This window comes from Rissa tridactyla, chromosome 4 (genome assembly GCF_028500815.1).
Source record: "Rissa tridactyla isolate bRisTri1 chromosome 4, bRisTri1.patW.cur.20221130, whole genome shotgun sequence".
NCBI classification, from domain to species: domain Eukaryota; kingdom Metazoa; phylum Chordata; class Aves; order Charadriiformes; family Laridae; genus Rissa; species Rissa tridactyla.
The window spans coordinates 9,666,650-9,686,765 of NC_071469.1; the positions used below are offsets into that span (position 1 = coordinate 9,666,650).

Sequence of the window (20,116 nt, forward strand, 5' to 3'; positions counted from 1 at the left end):
ACCTGCATTTGAATTTCAGTAAAGAAGAAAAAAAACCTGAACACCTGCATAAAACTTTACCAACGGTAAATTCTACTGTGAATTTTTTATTTGAAAGTCTGTTTTTGTTGATAGCAACAAACCAATCCTAATACGGGTTCTTTTATGACAGCACAGCTATTGCTTGGCATCTCTTCAGGATCTCTATTTTTTCCCATTAATTATCACAACAGCGTATCTTGGTAATTTTACATTTGGCATTCCAATCCATTACTTCCCTTCTAAATTAGGGCAGTATTAACATATTCCTCAGAAGTCCTCCCAAAGTTACTAGAGCTGGTTCCCAACGAGCAGTCAGCCTTTGTACGTGGCCAGCTGGGGGAAAGGAGAAGGTGGTGGTTTTGTCCTAAGAACTCCCACTTCTGCCCCGTCTCTCGCGCCGTGTATTTTACCGTAGCTTACATTTACGAAAGTTTAGTGATCAATTTTCTTGTTTTTCAGTAAAGTCTGCTGGGTGTTGCAGAGCAATACACTGGCAAGTTTTGAGATAATGTTTTCAGATGGCAATCTATGCAAAGGCGTTGCAAATATTCATGTAAGCTTAACACCATTTCTTGCAAAATTAAATATATTTTGATTTGAAAAAAATCTCTCTGTTTACAGCTCACAGGAGGGGGAAAAAACCTCTAAATCTGTTGAGACTTTCAGAGCCTGCGAAAAAGGTACTGACAGGAGAGATTCACGTGCCTGGTGCCTACAGAACGTGCTGGGAGGTTCAGAAGATGCAGCAGCACAGTTACCTGCAGCCACCGCTCACACCAGCGGCGTGGAGGCCGCCTCACAAAACTGAGCTGGCGATTTGCAATAAAAACCAGATTGTGTTACACCTCTGCGTTGTTATGCTACAAATAGTGAGCCAGACTGCTGAACACGTGACAAAAGAGCTGAAGAAATGTGAAAATCTAATGAGTACCTGGCAGAGAGGACTGTGCAGGGGAAGAGCCTGGGATGAACCGCTCTTCTCCCACTTCTCTAATTCCCCATGAAACACGGACCAGGAGAGTTCCACAGAAGGCTCTCTGTCGGCCCCTGCTCCCCACAGCAGCTCGGGTTTCTTTTGATATCTTAACTCCTCCATTAAGGAATCACACACAGAGACCTTCCGACACCACCACCTCCTGGCCCGGGGTTCCCCAGCTGAGTTTTATGAAGAGGTTTGATTGCTCTCCAAGAATAATTAAAACTAAAATACAAAGAACTAGGCCTGAACCTGAACTCACAGAGAAGGCAAATTAACGCTTCATTAGACCTCTCAAAGCTTAAAGCTTACCATTAAGGTGAGAAAGGTAGTCGATATATGCCAGTACGTATTCTGGAATGTCCCCGTATTTTTTCAGCCCTAGCTCAAAAATCTTGAAGGCCACAGATTTATCCTGCAAACATTTAAAAGAAAAAAGTTATTTAGCTTCAGTGAGCTACATGCCCTCCTGACACTAATATCAAATTGAGCATCTCCGATTACCTTACTACAATAATACTCCATTAAAGCTGCTGTGACATAGACGTGGTGGCGGGTCCGGGCATCCTCTCTTGCTTTCTTAAATATCATTCTTCCAGATTTTATGCCTTCTGCTCGCCTTGCAAATTTCATATATTGGATATAAACCTAAGGTGCACATTAATGTTTATATAGTATCAGTGCTAACAAAGAATGCTAGGATATAATAAAGTTTTTTACTATATCTGAAATAACCTTTACTCACAAATACAGCTAATAAGTCATAACAGAAACCAGACTGCGTTGTGCTTCCATATGGTTTTGCTGGAAATACAGAGGCAAGGCTTTTTATATACTTTTTTAAAAAACCGGAATATACCTAAGACTGATCCCCTGAAATGACAACAGTTAATATACAGATTTTTCAAGGAAGGGGACGTAAGTAGATGAATGTCATTTACATAAGCTGGTGCCTTCAGAGAATTAGAGGCTTACTGTAAAAATGGTAACTTTCCAATAAAGTTAAGACATCCATAAGGCTGAAAGAACAGCTAAAAGGCCTGATGAAGCATTTCACTGTACATTATACAATCCAAGATACAAATCGTCTTGTCTGCGAATATTTATACCCAATCAAGGAAAAAATGAATGTGCTATTAAATGCAGCGGCCAATTTGTGATTTGCATTTCTTTGGGATTTGACTTCCCTCCACTCTGAATCAGATCACAAATAACAGCATTCCGCAAACAGGGAAAAATGGTAGGTGGCTTCTCAGAAAACGTGTATTTGGGAAGCATTATGATCCGCGTTTCACAAATCGAGCATGTCAGTAAATGGATACCTGTCCTCTGACACTGACCTGTTGTTTAATTTTAGACCCGGGACCACCTTCTTCTTCTTCATGCTTTGTTGTGTCTATTTATAAACTAAATAACTTTTTGAGGGCAGGTGACATCTTACACCATTTGTTCAGTACAGCTGGCACTACAGACAATGTTGTTCACTGTATAACTTAAGCAGATGTACAGCAGTACTCTTTGATACTTACATGCTGCATTACAAATTTATTTGCAAACGACATGTATGCGGGACGGTGTATTTCTATGTGGGGAGAACAACGGGCAAAAGCAACGTGCTTCTCATCAGTTAAGGGCAGGCAAAGTGAAATTTTAGTCGAGCCAACAAAACATACACCGATTCTTATGAGCTGCGTCATGAAATCTTTAATATCTTACATCTTCATCGCTTCTTTTAAGAGATTTTCCAAGAGAGACAGAGGGGAAAAGTGCACATGACTCGGTGTATCTGAGTGGACTAAAGGCTATAATTATCAACCTTGCTGAAATTTTAATCTCACTCTGTCATCTCAGTACTCCACCTGCTCAATCATCCTGTGACCCAATGAACTCCTCTGGGCACTTCCCCATTCTTCGGGTGTACCCAGGTGACTATCCAGCCACATGTGGAAGAACTCAATACTAAGGATCATCTTACCAGAGTGGGATCAATGTCTTCGATAGCCAGGAGTCGGTTATATATGCTGTGTACTTTCTCATACTTCATTCGACTCTAAGTAAACAAAAAGGAAGTACAAACTGCTTGGTAATACTACTACAAATCACCTGTAAGAATGCAAAAATCAGTCCGGAGAGAAAACCTAAAATTTTTGTTTCCTTTTTTCCCCTCAGTTGAACACTATGTATGTCAGTCCCTTTAATCAGATGCATTTTTTGTCTTGTGCAGTCATTTCTTTACTTCCCACATTAATTTCTCAGTAATAGCTTACATACATGCTTTTCAAGAGTCTCTGAAGTCTTTTTCTGACTTAGTAATACTGCGGCAGAGCTGCCATTGTAGGTGTTTGGGATAAAACGACTGTTTCCTTTACCTCTGTCTAAAAGTAACGTGCAGCCAGCTCAGGAAACCACCTTCATCACTCTCCAACCTACGCATTGCAAATAAGCCATTCTGCTCCCTGCCAGCTGCAGCCCTCCAAGTTGTATTGTGGAACGTTAAAAAATTTAAACAGGCAACACACTTAGGATACAAGAGGCTGCACTGAAAGCCAAGGAAGCGTTTTTCTTTTAAGGGCAAAGGTTGGTTTTTTTTTTTTGCTGTAGTCCTCAAGATCTTCCTGCAAAGACTCTTCCATATCATGGTAAATTGGCAAAATATATCCTGCAGAGAACTCCATTGTCCTCATCTGGTCAGCGGGAGACAGCCCTTATTCCTGATGGTTAAGGAAAACCAACTCATTGCGGAGGCTGTGCAATAAGGTGGTAGCCTGGGCAAAGAGATGCCCCAAGAAAGCGGCAGTACAGGGTGCCTCCCATCCTCCCTCACGGCCGTGCAAATACAAACACTAAGCTCCCAAGAATTAAACAGGAAAGGTGTTCTTTAGCACCATTTTAAATGTAAAGAAGCCGATGCTCTGGTAAATGTAAACCTATCAGCCTTTCAGCTTCACGGTAATTTGAAAAACATAGTCAATATGTAAGTGGAAAGATAGTAGATTTTAAGAAAATTTGTAACTCATGTTATGGGTTTTTCCCCTCCATTTTGTCAACTCAGTCTCCGAAACACTGAATGAAGTTAAGGCTAGAAGAATCAGTGCATTAATTCTACAGAACTCTGTGTATTCGGTATGTTTCAAATAAATAACATTATTCATGGGACATGTCCTTAGGTTTTAACGTCAGTACATCACTATTTTTGCTCACCTCTTCATAATCTGCATATGCAAAATAAAGAAGCATATTCTTCTTTAATAAAGTGCTGATCGCTCTTTCATAAATATTAGCAGCCTCATCACTGAAAAGTTTAGCATTGTTCATGTCCTGTTACAAAATAAGTACGACAATATAATTGTTCAGCATTGGTGACAACGAAGGCCGATCTATGGAATATCTTCTGTCTGTGAAAAGTCCCCGCAAACTTCCATGCAGTGCTCCAATAAAGAGATAATCATCTCCCCAGTACTTAAGGAATCGCAAGATCAGGCCAAATAAACCACCCCAGACCTAAAACTGGCCAACGCTGAAATAAGTTTTTCATAATTCTTATCTCAAATGCAATTATTTTTATTTCTTAAAATAGCTCCAATTTTAAAATTCTGAACGTGACAGAACTTGCGGTGCTAAATATTTTTCACCCTTCCCCACCCTGGTTCTTAAGTATTTGAGGAAAAATTAACAGTACACCATGTCAAAGCAATCAAACAAGAAAGAAAAGCAATGGCAATCTGCTTACCCCCTTTTCAGCTAGCAGTTTACTAGATTGCTCGAGGTACTGTGCAGCTTCATACCAGATATCTGGGTGATGTCCCAGAACCAAAAGGCATTGCTCATAGGCAAACATAACTGGGGGGAAAAACGCAAGAAATACGCCTCATATATTATCCCAGAAATGGTACCATCTTGCACAACGGAGGTAGGAAATACAAAACCCAGCAAATAAATTGGGCAATATTAACACTAATTGGCTTTGAATACAATGATTACAACTGCAGTTCTTTTATATTGCCAGGGACTTCATGAATCATAACCAGCAGCTAAAACCTGCCTCCTCCACAGAGGAGGCAGCAGAACTCGTTCAAGAACACCAGCCATAAAATTAGGCTGTGATCCACCGTTTCCTGACCTCCAGTGAAAATTCAGTGGCACAGGACTATAGCACTGGCCCCCAAATCCCACGTCTCACTTTCAGCTTGGCTTGAGCAAAAACGAAAAAGCAGTTTAAATGAAATGCCCCCACAATTCAAGAAACTTGATTAACTTCTGCTCCAGCACGATCATTGAACAGTAAACCACATCATAACTACGCTGGAGGCCATTAATGGAGCTAAGAAATACAATTGTACATGTACTAGCACAGTATCTAATTACCTCTTTTTGTTATGAGAGTTTGATCTTCCGTGCGCAGGGGATTGCTCTTTTCCCACTGGATGTATTTCTTCCACATGTCTACCTGCTGAGCCTCCTGGGGGGTATTTTGTGGGGGGACGGAGGGAGCATTGCGGTCCAGCCCTTTCATCACTGTCTCATACTCCTGAAACAGAAGCAATGTTTTGAACAGCAGATTTAAACACATTAAACACTTATTTGAGGTTAGGCTTTAAAATACCCATACAAACACTTTAGCACATCAACCTTATTAGTCTAACACGTAATTGAAAATAACAACCAAGTTTAATGCTAGTTTGGAGAAATAAATAGAACAAAGAAAAGTCAACAGAAGGTTGTACCTTTGCTACACGTCGTGCATTCATATAATCTCTACTCCTGTCTTCAATCATCTTCTTAGCTAAGTGAATATTGATGCCCTGGAGAAGGGTGAAAAAAGGAATCGGGAATGTGCAATTTCACTTTGGAAATACTGAATCTCATTTCATACAGAAAACAGCCTGAAAGGGGATGCAAAAGTGAGCAAAAAGGACAGTTATTTTAAAAGACTGATCTCGAAAGGTACTGTGTTTCTCCTAATAAGTATGTGGGCAAGAATTTATTTACCAGGGTATAAACTCACTACCAAAAATCAACTGACCTGAAGCACCTCAATATATTTTTAATCTCTTACAGCTTTTAAAAATACAATGAACTTCGCATCAACCTGCTGGAGGAGAAAGTGGAAAGGATCTATTTGTGATTTAGAGATTTACATTTTTTCTTTTAAATCCTGGCCAGTGCCCGCTCAGAGCGACAGCTCCCTGCCTCACTGCTGCCTGCTGCTCACCAGGCGGAGACTGAGACAGCACAAGAGCAATGCAGTTTTCTTGGACAACTAATAACAGAGATTGACCTCAAAGCTCTGCCTTCTCCTCTGTTCCTGAAGCAGCTGACAGCTTCCAAAGGAGGTTATATTCAACACACACCCAGCCATACACATCAGCTGAGAGACACTTGAGACCCGTCACGGCAGAGAGTGACCCCCTCCAGGAGCGCACACCGTGCTGCTGAGCAAGAGCAGCAGGGGATCTGGGGCAGCCAGGCCCCCAGGTACAACCCACACCTCAACATCAGCAACACAGGCCCGGTCATGGGGTCCCAGGCACGAACAAAACCTCCAAGAATCGCTCTTATGGCAGAATAAGCAGCCGCCCTTTTGTTCACGCCTGTGCCAGGGCGGATTTTGGTGGCGTGGCCTGCCAGGAGTTCGAGGAAGGCGAGCAAAGCTTTCAGTCCTATTCCATACAGGCACCCGGGCAGGCTACCGACTCATCACAGAAAATGTACTGCCCGGACTCGCACCGAGTGCTGTCTGGGGTAGCTATCCGGGCCACTTGGCATACAAAACCAGCAACGCTCCATATAAACCAGGAGCAGGCTGAGGACGCAGCAGTGTTCTCCCAGGATGCACTCCCAGCCTCGTGAGGTGCAGCTTTGTGAACAAAAATTGTCACTTCTCCATTCACTAGGGGGGTTACCACTTTTGACTCTGTGTTGAATTAAAGATACTGCTGACTGACAGGCCGATATTGCTACCCAGCGGCTACTGACTGAGCTAAAGGGAAGTCTGAGCGTATTTTAGTTGCAGCAAATAGCCGGTAACCTTTTGCACCGAGACCTGCACGTGATCTCCGAATTGCTGGGCTACTGATGTGGGGAATCGCTTCCCCCTCAAAGAACCCTTCTGGTGAGCAGCACGTCCGTCCCTGTGCCAGGACACCTGCAGGTAGCAGCCCTTTCCCTTGAGGCCAGCCCAGCCACAACAGGGCGTGCAGAAACCCATGTCCAAGCAGAGCGCTGGCCCTTGGCTTCCAGCAGCTCCGAACAGCCCGAGGAACTGGTTTGTGTTACAGGTGTCAGCCAAAGCTGCCTCAACTCGTAGGAGATACAGATCGAACGTAGGACATTTCTCAGCTACTGTTTGGACAGTCTCCCTATGTATTAATGAAAGCAGTAAGAACCCGCAGTGAAGGCCTCCATTTGCTATGTGGGAGGGGAAGAGGAGGTTTACAGGGAAGTTGTAGCAGGGATTTTTCTACGCAGGAGAAGGCATGTCGCTGGGTACCTGCCCTGGTGGCCAGCAGGCTCTCTGTGGTACCCCTGAATATCAACGTGGTGATGAGCTGCTACAGCACATGCTGTGGCCGTGGATGCCAGCGGGTACTCCCACTGGCTAAGCACAGTGGCCTTATTAGTGTCGGGTCACCAACCCTACAACTTGCACAATTAGCAACAAGGAAAGAGAAATTGTCCCTTCTTTCCCGCTCAGCGTGCGGCTGACCCGCAGCATGCCGGCATCTGCAACCCCAGGAACAATCTGCGGGACAAGGGGGAGGGCTGTATGAGCATCCCTGCTTGACGGTGCCGAGCACGAGGGCATCTGCCCTCAGTTCTGCATTCCCACCTCTGCACATGGGGAGAGGTTAATATGCTGTTACCAAATGTGTTTACAAATACACTATAAAGTTGCAGCTACAAATTAGCGTGCAAGGTCAACGAGATGAGATTAGGCTTGCTGAAGACAGTGTGGTAGCAGACTCACCTGAATTGATGCTGTAATGGCTTCAGGTGAAGGATGGTGAGGAACATTTTACATGTACTTGAGACCATATAACTTAATACTGTGAAGGAAGTCCAAACCATCGCAGCCGAATGCCATTTTACCCTGTTCAACTATAACTGAAAGGAGGGGAGTGCCTCCTTGGGGAAGCAAGCCCTCATTACCAGCTGATCTGCTCTAGCTTCTGTTAAATATATTCTCTTTCATTGATACCACTGATTTCTAATTCACCAGCAATTCCACTGGGCCAACTAGGAAATGGGAGAGTTCAATGTATCCTATGGAATGTCTTTAAAATAATTAACACTCAGGTACCTGTACAGTTTTGCCATGGGTCTTGGTACATACTGCATATGCAAAATGTGTTTATAATGCTGGTCATCTCTTTCACACGTTAATTATTTAGTGGATACAGTTTGGGCACCATACTTAATTATATATACATATATTTTTTTTTTTAAATGTCACAAACAAATGTCATGTTCTTGATTACCTCTTCGTATTTGTTATAATCTCTCCAGAGCTGTTCTATGTTTATCATTGGATTCACGCAACCACGCTGGTAAACCCTACGGACAGCTGTTATCCTCTGGTTTTCTGCATAAGATCCTACTGCTTCTCTAAATAGTGGGGAGAGAGATTAACGTCAGCTATTACAGATTATAACTCGTATGAACATCAACGTTACATTAACTGAGTTTAAAAAAAATTCTTTTAAGGTACTTACACGCCCTTCAAAAAATTGATGTAATCCACCCAGATCTATGTGAGAAAAAATATTACATTTAATGAAACCAATGTTTAGTTTTAATTCTTATAAAGTAAGAAATAAAATGGGTTTTTTTGATAAAAAAAACATACCTGGTATGACATGATTTCCATGCCAATCTTATCCAGAGCAAAATCATATGCCTGAGCCATTTTTTCTCTGAGGAAAAAAACAAACCACAAAGACCATAGAGCAAGTCTTTAGTATTAAAAAAATTCTTTATTTAAGAGCATTCTTTTGTGCAGCAAATTCTAAACAAGTATTGAGGTATGAAAAGTATCATTCAACAGTTGAGAGTAGAAACTGGCATTCAGATAGGTTTAAATTCTGCATTTAGGGGTTTGGTTGTTTGTTTCATGTTTTAAGAAAATTATTTAAATCTATCGGTGGTGATCTAGCGCACTAACGGTTCCTGAGACACCCCCTTCCTTAAGTAAGTAGAAATCCAGACGTACTATGCGCACTGGAAATTGAGAAGACCGAGAACAACTGCTCTCTACATCTTCTTAGCTGACAGATGTGCCAGTGGTTTCTTTTTTATTCCCCTCACCCAAACCTTGCTGTAGTTCTCCAGGAACACCAAAAGGCTGGAGCAATTAGGAGTAGCTCCCCTGCGTGGAAACTCACCAAAATCTTTCACATGATTTCTTATCCCTTAGATTCAAAGTATTTCCCCCCAAATTTAAAATGTTAACACAGTACTTCCTTGGTCAAAGTTTCAAAGAAAACAGCTTTTCCTCTCTCCCACTTTTCTCCCAGTTTCCTTTACTCAAGCATCTTTCAGTAACTTACTAATTCCTTGACTATATTAGCAGGAAAAAAAGAGGAATGTTAAATTAGATAAAAAGGGGGGGGGGGGGGGGCGCCGATATGTTTTTAAATTGTTTCAAAACAGTCTTGTAAAAAAATAAAATTAAAATCTTCTTTTTTTCTGTTAATGCGTTAGTTATCTTGCCAGTTATAATACAAATAAATTATGGTGGGCTGGGAAAGAAACAGTTTATAGATGGTGAAAGGTACTGATATTTTTTGAAACCTCAATCAGGAAGAAAAAATTAGACTCAGTCTGCAGGATTATAAACAAGCAAAACGTAGTAAATGAAAAGGGATGAAGATTACTGCATCCCAAAATTATGATACCCTGACTTTTATGCTTTTTTATGCCTTCAGAAACTTTCTCTAATTACTGAACTATTTACTAGTGCTAGTCAAATACAGTACCTCAGCTGGAATCAATGCTGAATTTTGACTCTAAACAGGGCCCTAAGGGGGGGGACAGCAAAAGGTCCTGCCTGCAGCAGAGTGTTTCAGTTTGGCTCAAGCACCAACCTCACCTGCAGGGAACCAGCACGGATACTCCAGCTGCTCCCTGCTCTTGTCCCACCCTGCTATACGGATCCGGACTAAGGAAGCAATTTTACCCAACAAGGTCAATTAAAGAAACTTTAAAGAAAATGTTTCTAAGTGCAGATTATATGTTATCCCCCCAACACTCGACCCCAGCCAGGTTTGCCACCCAGGTTCCTCCCCACCTCTTAGTCAAAAATCAAGAAGAAATTCACCGTAAACTAGGATAAATTCAGAGCGACTCTGTTAACTTACTTGTAACTAGGTAGCTTCCCCTTGGTTTCTCGTACATAGGAAAGGTAACATTTCCATAAATCAATGTGTAAAACCTTCATAAGGCATCGCTGAAATAACTGTTTAATACATCAAGAAGACGTGATCAGGATTCCAGATACAGGAAGTAGGTTTCTACTTGTAAAGCTATACAGTACGAATTAAAATAACCTTCGTAATTATGATTGAGATTTGTAAGAAAGAGTAAGTTAAACTACTCATCTTTTTGACTAAAGCATCTCCATGCTGTGCAAGCGAGCCGGAGAGAATTAAGCAGAGAAATTCCTCTGCGCACTTCAGTGGTTACAGCTTGGTTGCAACAACAAATCGACTTTAGCGATACTTCTTATCTGTGTTTTTGAATAGCGCATTCAATGACAACTATAGTTCTTTTCAACCTGCTTTAGCCCAATCACAAGATACTTGTTCTTGCTATAGAGATATATTACATATATTGATAGGACTCACCTTTTCCACTTTGTCATAATTTTTTGCTTTAATCTATAGGGAAGCAGAAAAAAACAAATCACTTAAGAAACTATTTTAGAATAGTAGGAATATATTCTTCATACAGTACTATAACATTTCAGTTTGTACTTCGGCTGCCTAAACTAATTACATTGTACCACCACATAATGTTGCAAAAATATAATTAAACACACAAAAATCATGTACTTTGCTTAGTTTTCTCAAAATTAGCATTTTTAATATTTTTTTTTTAGATTTTTCACTTCCACTAGGGCCAAAACTTAGGTATCGGTAGGTAAAGTTGATTTCCTTAAGTCTGATTTGGAGACCCAGACTTAGCCCCTTATTTCAAGGTACTCTGTTGCCTTAAGTGCATATATTGACTTAGGTACCAAAGCCTGTAGATCAGGATTTAGTAAATTAAGGGTAAAATATCACATTTACAAAACTAACAGGCTAATAAATGTATTATATTTGAATATTTATTTCTCAAAGTACACTTTGCTATAATATGCTGATGCTGAATAAGGGAATAATAAACCATAGAGAACCTGGTTTTGGACAGGTGCCCCCCAGCCCTGGTGCTCCCTTCCAGGAGGGACCAAACCACGCTCACACCTCGGCACTCATTCAGACAGCACGCACACCGCAAGGGCAGAGGGTGAAACCTAGTCTCGAAGTAACAGGTTGCCTTTCGGACAGGACAAAGAAAAGCATGAGACAGATGCAGAGGGCAGACTGGCACCCTTCATGTATTTATTAGCTCCGGTTACGTTAACATAGCAGGCAATCTGTAGAGACATATCCTGAAGAAACAAGGAAAATCTACAATGCCTCTAGAAGATGCTTACCTGCATTGAAATAAAGAGCCTTTAACAAAATAAGGATTTGTTACGCTGTATTGCATTTTTTTAAAGCATCAAAACCCCCTTTTAAATCTCATTGCTCTTTGCCTACTTCAGGGATTCACAGCTTTCATTTTAGTGTGAAACACAAGAACCACAGGAGCAGCTCTGAAAGCCTTTCCTTTTCCCCAAGGAGCTCGGTGGTGGGCAGCAAACAGCACCCTTTTGCACCAGGTATTAATTATACCATTCCCATTCTAAAGCACAAGAGAATTTTTAACGGAAGCATTAGGAGACACCGACCCATCTGCAGGAGGCCTTAAAATAAGTACGTCCTGTACTGCACCATGCACTGCTGTTCTTGTTTCCCGAGTTTTCATACTCCAGCAACAGCCTGGCCTTCCAGAGCCCTAACAGAGCACCCCCATTTCTTTCACTCCTCAACAAGATCAATTAAGAATAACAGAATTCAAACAGGTTTTGCATAAAAATTTTAATGGTACACATGGCAGACTGGATCCTTGTGTCTGTACCACTTTCGAACCGGAGTAGTATCCTGCCCTGGTTGAAAGGATTTCACAAAACTCCAGTTTGCAGAAAGTTAAGCCTAATTACGTCCTGCACACACGATTTTCACACAGTGTTTCTGCAAACTATTCAGTTAAAAATTAGATGACCAGAGAAACGACTGATTACAGAAATAACAATGCTCTGAAGTAACACTTAACTAAAATCAGGAGGTGGCATGTCCATGCTACGGGGAATACCTCCAACCCCTGTGGAAAGACACGCTGACCCAGCACACCCTCAGGTACGGGTATGTATCCCCACCCCTACTTTCTCATAGCTTTTTTTGGGTAAAGCACAATTTTTCAACCTTTAAAAAGCACTTATAATAATTGTAAGGCTGTTTAGAACTTTTGTGGACACAAATTAATGAGTCTGATCCTGTCCTATTTCTAGTTGAGGGAAAGTAAGTTTTTGTATTTTAAATTTCTCGTCCATTGTAAAGTCCAAAAAAGACATCTCCCATTTTTACTTCCTCCTTTTTTGCCAGTAACTTTTCAGATTCCTCAGTACCTCTTAGGATATGACAAAAAAGATGCATCTCTCACTAAAGAATATGAGCTTGCAGTCTACACCTCCCGCCCCCTGCAAACTCCTTTTATTCTTCTTCACTGGGTGGAAAAGAACAAATTAATCCTGGTTTGTGTGTCTAGCACAGACAACAGCTGCCTGCACTGCTTTTTCCATTGTACTTAGTCAAGTAAAATCTTCAATAAGATAAGGAGAAGCTTTTTTTTTTTTTTAAAAAAAAAAAAAAGTAAATCCCCAGGAAATAGTATAAATCCCTTTTTTGGTGAAAATTAAACAAAATTAATCCATGGCTTTGCCACTGACAAAAGGCATCACCTTGTACTTATTCAAGAACAAGACAAAAAATAATTTTTAAAAGCTCAGAATGAAAAGCTGTAAGCAGGCAGGACAAAAATCAGTGTGCCCTCCTGGTTTAGCCACGTAAAATGTGTTTTGTGTGTCTGCCTTGAAATACTATGCCACAGAGAATTCCTAGACGTAGCTCATGGGGCTGCGAATGCTCTCCGCCTGCTTAGCATGTCTCCCTGCCCCTTGTCACCCAAACGCCCAATGACCGCTATTACTCAGCGTAAGTGACCCAGACCAACCTCAGCCATTGTTCACAGCATCAGGTAAGTGCACAGTAATCCCACTTAATTGTTTACTAGAGCAACTTTATTAGCACCTGGCAGCACTGTCGCCAAGCAACACCAAAAGACGGAGCACATGGAGTACTTATCAATTAGACTACATGCGCTTCCAATAACCAAACACCTTTAAAAGTAAAATATTCTTCTAGGAAAAAAAGCTATTTTCTTTATTTGCATGTGTTATGACTCAAAGAAAAAAATACTTTCTACATGAATTATCAGATATTTGAAAAGCTGACCACATCAGGACTTCAAGTCAGTGTTATATATTTGTTAAATCCACACAAGTGGTTTGATATTGATATCTGAGAATTCAGAAATGTTGGTACCCGTGAAGTTAGGAGGTTGGGGATGGGCAGGATTTGTTAAAAATACGGGAAAAGAAAAAGCAATATTGGTCAATGCTTACTGGGTGTCTCTCACTGGAGAGATTTTACCAAGCAGAGCCAGAGGGAAGAGCAGCTTTCTCCTGCAGGAATTTGTTTGCATTTCTTGGCTCACCACTGCCAGGCAAACATCCTGGAGCCCTGGCTCAGGAATGCCACATGGATGGGGAAAGCCCATGACCAGAGAGGGCACACATTGCCTCCAGGACCCACTGTCACACATTTCTGTGACATTTCTTGTTTTTCCTATTACAGACACAGGAACAGGCGGTGATTAGACGTGGACAAGCATTAAAGAATTGTCATTAATACTGTATTTTTGTCCTTAAAGACAAACATAAAGTCAACTATAGATCTTTACAGCTGATTATCCTTCAATTTCTAACACTGCCTGTATTCCTATTCAGATTGCTTTAATTCAAGAGGTAGGTGTTACCCTCATGGAGGCTAACATACAGGGGTGTCTCCACCATGAATCCACCACCTACAGAATGAGCTTAGGCGTATTGTTATTCTAAGGTAAAATTGGTATATACGAGTATCTCCCCTCCGTCCTTGAAGCCTATACAAAAGCCACCTAGCCTGACCTTACTTAGACACTCCTGTAGTAAAACACACCTGACCTTGCCTTCCCCTGCCTGTTTTCCTGAAAGAGTAACTTTAAATTTGATGCTTCAATAGGAAATTTAAGTCACTACTGTATTGGCTTTGTACAAGACGAATTTATAACAACAGGGTCTTCCCAATAACGAGCTTCACAAACATTCAAGGGCAAAATTTAATCCATAAATTACACTGCCCTTCACCCTTTTTAATAGACTTATTAAAAGACACAGGTGTCATTTATGATTATACAAAGCAAGTGATTTTATTAATCTAGAGATTCTCTTGCCCTCTCCTCTACTCACCGCCCCTGCACTGCTCTTCAACATTTTTTTTGAACTTTATTTGGAAGAGAGACCTGAAGAGAAACACCACACACCGCTGGTGAGGGACACGCTGGGAGAGGAGAAAACACCACAGCAGTGTTAACTTTCCAAGGATTTAGTTCGTAGTGGCTGGTATTTTTAGAATTACTATTTCCTAAAACCTGGTTTTGTCATAAATACTGCCATGTATGCTACATCTTTAATTTTTTTTTTTTTAAAAACATACACACAACATATGTTTCAGAGTACAAAATGACAACCAGAGCATACATGTATGTATTTGGAAGCATTGCTTTTGCTTATTAACTGAAGGGAGCTCACAGTTAAAGACCTATATTTATTCAAACAGTTAGATGACTAGGTATTAGATAATTAAAAAGTTAAATTTTAAAAATAAAATCAGACTACACAAAATCTATTATCACTGAATCCATTTGTGTTGATCATTTGCCTTTTTATGTTTTGGTTTGGTTTTTTTTTTTTTTTCATCTTGACTGCTAAGGTAAATCGTCAACTAGCCACTGTCAAGCCCAGTGGGATGTAATTCGGGTCTCTGCTAGTAGAGAACCGTAGGTATAATAAAAAACATTCACATTTCTCCACCCGTTTCCAAAATATAGGCTAGGGTTGGCTGGAGAGATGTTTCCACTATATTTGCAGGATAAATACTGCTTGGACCATAGCAGTTCAAACTTTTCAGACTGCCTCAACAAAATGTAATCTTTGAAAGGATGTGGAGAGTGCAACACACTAATTCATTCTTCTATCTTTAGCACATTCAGCCTTTTGCTATTTGCTGAGGCTTCCAGCCACTGACTAATTGCGTGAGTGCTTAACACGACAAATTTGTTTTCCTACAGGTCAAATAACAGCAATTACCTTTGCAAATAGCGACCCAAGCTCTGTTCAAGTACATGAAATGCAGGTGAAATGCAGGACTAACATTGCACTCACATGTGGTCATTAACCCAAGGAGGCTGGATTATAACTGCCTAGATAACTTGATGTAAAACATATCTTATGTATGATGAACAAAGCACATATTCCATTCGTGCAAGATATTCCAAGGCTAAACCAGTGAAATCCTTTATTTAAAAACATTAGCATACAATTGCAGGTGTAATTTCTGCAATATAGAATTTTACTGCAATTTGTACCAGATAAGGATTGAATGATTCGGTGTTTCTGCAGTCATCATTCGGAGTTTTAATATTCCTTGTGAAGATACAGCTTTTATCTTGCTATTAGTGAAGACTGCAAGGAAGAGCTATAGTACACCGAGTATGGGAAAACTAATTTTCTCAAAATGTAATAAAACGACATTCTAAGTATCTTCATTCAGCAGGGTGTATTTTTTCACATGGCTGTGTCTCAATTTCAGTCTGCCATAAAATGGGATTTGAAAAGTTCCTTAAAATTATTCTAAATGAAATGTCTCCAACTACTATCACATGTATTATTTCTAGAGCTTCCACAACCATGACATTACATTAAAATTTAAAAATCATGTTGTTTCTACTAGGTATGTCATCACTCGAAACAACAGCCTCCTTACAGGATGCGGTCCCAGCTGCCATACAGGCAGCCACAACACAGACCCGAAAAAAGCACCATTTTGCATTCCGCTTCCTGATCACAACCATCCTTTAGGTTTCACGGCTGTTTCCTGATTAACAAAATAGCAGCCTATCATATACACTATCATGTATTTTTATTTATATTTAGACATACTTTGAATTTGCTCATGGTATTTAAGAATAAATCAACTTTTCAGTAACTAAGACTATTGTTTAAGCTAATGAACAGGACCTGTAATTCCGTGAACCCAATTACCAGTTAGTATCCTACACATATAAATGACAACAGGCACCTACTGGGCAGCTAGTGAAAATGTTAACTTTCTATAGCAAAATTAAGGGCCACGTCCCCGTTCTCTGTTAAAGACAAAAAACCAGCAAAAGGCAGCCCTGCCTACAGGAAAAGCGATCAATAGTAAATGACGGGCAGCATTTTTCGTAAGGAGCCAAGTTGCAGCGGGAGACTGGGACAGAACAGTGGCAAAGCTGGAGAGAGCTGCTGCGTGAATATGCAAGGTTGCTCCTCACTCTCTAACTTCTTGAAAATTGTTATTACAGCCTCATGACCTCAAGCTTTTAATAGCCTTCAGGAACAATTAACCAAAGCACATTAGGTTAACACACTCGACCAACCTTTCTCCTCTCGGAGGCAGCAGCCTAGAGAGAGCTCTACATGAGCATCTCCACCATCTGACTAAACATAAAAAAAATAGGCATGACTGAAGACCTGAAAAGTCTATTTCCACATCTGTGAACATAAAACTAGATTTATCTGGAAGCTCAGGAAAGGGAGGAACCCAGCTGCGCCTGCTGAAGGGCAGTGAGGGAGCAGCTCAGAGCAGAAGTCTTCAGAAAAAAGTGCAAACGAAGAAATTGTGAAATGTTACTCTAAAGCCAGAGTAATGTATGCCCCAGCTAAAACAGAGTTAAAGCATTCTTAATCAAAAAACCTACATAAACAAGTAATTACCAATTAAAAAAAAATATCTGCAAGTGGAAGATGTCTTTTTGTTTAATCTATTAGACTAAAAAACCCAATACCTTTAATTTTCAGACGCACCAGGAAAGAAATCAATCCAGAAGAATACATGAATCCAACATCCTTAGGTATCAGCAAGCTGTTTGCATTCTGCAGGTGCAGTAATACAGGGACTGAGAATCTGGACAACCTTGCTGAACAAACTTACAGTAAATGGACTGATCTAGAAGTGAATAAAGATTAACGCATCCCAGTAAAGAAACTTAACTTTGCTACTTAATAGTTTGGAATATTACAGAACTACCTCCCCCACTTAATTCCTAAATATCTACTCCAGCGTAAAGAAGAACAAGGACTTAGTAACAGAGATCAGAGGTGGAGTTACTAAAAAAATAGCTACTGTGCTTTAATTTACATCTTAGTGCAATTTGAATTAATTTCCACGTCCAGACAAATCTTTAGGACTAGCACCTGCCTCTACTCCCTTACAGAAGATGCTGGCCTCTTGGTCCTGCAGCGAGGCACTTTATTCATGTTAATACTTGGAAAAGCAAGCATAAATCTCAGGCACCACTGTCAAGAGACTAGCCAGAGGCTGTACAGAGAAATATTTCAGCCTTAAAAAAAAAGTTTTGTGGTGACAAAACTGTTAAATGATTTCGCTAGTTGGGGAATGGTACTGAATTGTGATCACTGATTCACTATCTCATATATTTCTGATGTCACATATACTTCTAATATTTCTTCCTTTTTTCCCCCAATGTGGATTACAAAAATGAAGAAGCAATTTCTCAAGCTTATTTCCCCTTTCTTCCTATCTATTTCATTCTGCTGCTGTTTTTTCTTATTTTGCTTCTTTGTGTTTTACTTCCTTTCCAGAACATTTCTCATTCCTTCTTCCAGACCAGAACAAGTTTTCAGAAAAGAACACTTCAGGTTTGCGGTTATCTTGAAACACCAAACCCACCTCATGTTAATCTTTTGCACTGCTATTTTCCTCTCTCTTTTACCTGTGAGTACGGCCTCAGTCTACTGAACTGACTTTGCTGTATGGGTAAAGTTCATGTATATATGGCTCATGTCAAGCAGCAGCACTGCCAGCTTTTCTTGCTTGTTCTATCTCCTCAAACTCTTTTGTGCAAAATAATTCAGAAGTTCCCCTTACTAATGTTGTGAGACAACTGTCCCCAACAAAATTTCATATTAAGTATATAATCAATAGTTACACTTTCCCCCACAAATCAGTCTTCATATACCTGCTCTTAGCATAAGCAGTTCTTATACACCAATTTAAAAATCAATAGACGGTAAGACCTCTTTAATAAACACCTTGTTTGTGGTCATACCATATTTAGTAGATGGAAATCAGTATTTCCTGATTAGAGAAAGGCAGGACGACATTATCACTACAGTTACTTTTCTTAAATATTTTTTAATAGAAAAATCTTGATCCATTCTTTTCTGTTTAGTCAATTTTGGCCCCTATACTATCTTTTGCTCACTTTTTGCATCTACCAGCTTCACACGGTCATTCTGAGATACTGTTCACTGATTTCACCTGACTGAACTGCACCATCCCCTTCACTCTCCCTGCTCCGAAACGTGCCTGTAACACTCCAGCAGCCTACTGCGAAACACATCTGACTTAAAGCACCAAGACCTCCTACCCAACATCAGGAAGATGTCTCTCCTGCTCCTTCCTCAGCACTATTCAAGGAAACAAGAACTTGTCTTAGGTGCTTAGGTCTTGCCATGTACAAGCATATTTTCTGTAACAGTGTCTCGCTTTATGCTTCTAATTGGGGAAGTATGAGTTACCTACTCCAATAATTTTTCCAAATAATGGGAGACGATCCAATGTTCTTTGTTCCTTCAGTATTTATTGCGTTTTACTGTATGACACATCTTTATCTGTGCTACCCACTCTTTAATATTTTCTCCAAATCAGGAAAATCGTCACCATTTTCATTTAGGCAATTTGCCCATTATCAAATTTAATGTAATATTAACTGCACTAATTTACAAATGCTAAGCATCCTTCCGTTTTCCACTCCTTTCTAGCCAGATTCAACTTCATGCCTAGATTCTCAATTTGCCTGCAAATCTCATTTTAATAAAAAGTCAATTTTCAACGTGCCCTGTGGCTTGTAATTTCCTCTTCAATTTCACACTCACTTTAAGCCACAGCAGAAAACATCACCCCATATTCACACTCCTGCAAACGACCTTGCTTCCTTCCCGACTTAGCCATTTTGGTTCTTCCTATGTATTTCAGTTCTCTTTCGCTCCTCATTCCTGTTTCTCCATGTCTTTTGTATTTTACAGAAGCAGTGGGAAGTTTTAAAATGCGTTTTCATATAGCTAACATTAACAGATCTACTGATACCCTTTGCAGTTATTAGGAAGTATGCCATTTCACAAAGAAGCAGTGCTTTTTTGCCTAGAATTAATTTTATATTGGTTTAACTCTCAGAGGAACAAATTTATAGGACTCAAAAGCACATACAGCACCCGTGGATTGCAAGATAATCTGTTAACATGACAAAACGCAATGAGATAAATTAAAGACTTGCCGTCTTATCTATTGTCCAGATCATCAACGTTAAAATGTTAAATTAAGAGGGAAACCTAAAAGCATGGTATCTGGCCCATGTCATTGGGCTACAGATCCCTAATTTATAAACTCAGATGAATTACACCGGTCGTCTACCTCAAATGTGTATCGTAAGCAAACAGTCCCTCAGCAGGTGCAATGGAATTGGACATATGCACTCCTCTAATGCTTTTTTTCAGCTAGTTTAGTAAGATAAGAGGTGCCAGTATCTTACACAAGG

The 20,116-nt window shown here is 40.3% G+C and overlaps 2 protein-coding genes across 5 annotated transcripts in view; one reads left to right on the forward strand and one right to left on the reverse strand.

The window, feature by feature from the left end:
* TCP11L1 (t-complex 11 like 1) overlaps positions 1–4,205 on the forward strand; it is a 28,475-nt gene extending 24,270 nt beyond the window's left edge. Inside the window, exon 11 of the transcript XR_008466209.1 lies at positions 643–4,205. The gene's annotated coding sequence lies outside the window, so the exon portion shown is untranslated. The remainder of the gene's footprint in view (positions 1–642) is intronic.
* The window catches only part of CSTF3 (cleavage stimulation factor subunit 3), a 50,777-nt gene that overhangs the window by 5,711 nt on the left and 24,950 nt on the right, over positions 1–20,116 (reverse strand). For all 4 annotated transcript variants that reach the window (XM_054200229.1, XM_054200228.1, XM_054200226.1 and 1 more), the window contains 12 exons: positions 10,840–10,872; positions 10,354–10,451; positions 8,844–8,910; positions 8,710–8,744; positions 8,476–8,602; positions 5,722–5,799; positions 5,363–5,525; positions 4,728–4,837; positions 4,199–4,315; positions 2,973–3,047; positions 1,502–1,645; positions 1,310–1,412 (listed from right to left, as the gene is read on the reverse strand). In XM_054200229.1, the coding sequence (XP_054056204.1) occupies positions 1,310–1,412; positions 1,502–1,645; positions 2,973–3,047; positions 4,199–4,315; positions 4,728–4,837; positions 5,363–5,525; positions 5,722–5,799; positions 8,476–8,602; positions 8,710–8,744; positions 8,844–8,910; positions 10,354–10,433 (1,099 nt within the window). In that variant the 5' untranslated portion in view covers positions 10,434–10,451; positions 10,840–10,872. The remainder of the gene's footprint in view (positions 1–1,309; positions 1,413–1,501; positions 1,646–2,972; positions 3,048–4,198; positions 4,316–4,727; positions 4,838–5,362; positions 5,526–5,721; positions 5,800–8,475; positions 8,603–8,709; positions 8,745–8,843; positions 8,911–10,353; positions 10,452–10,839; positions 10,873–20,116) is intronic.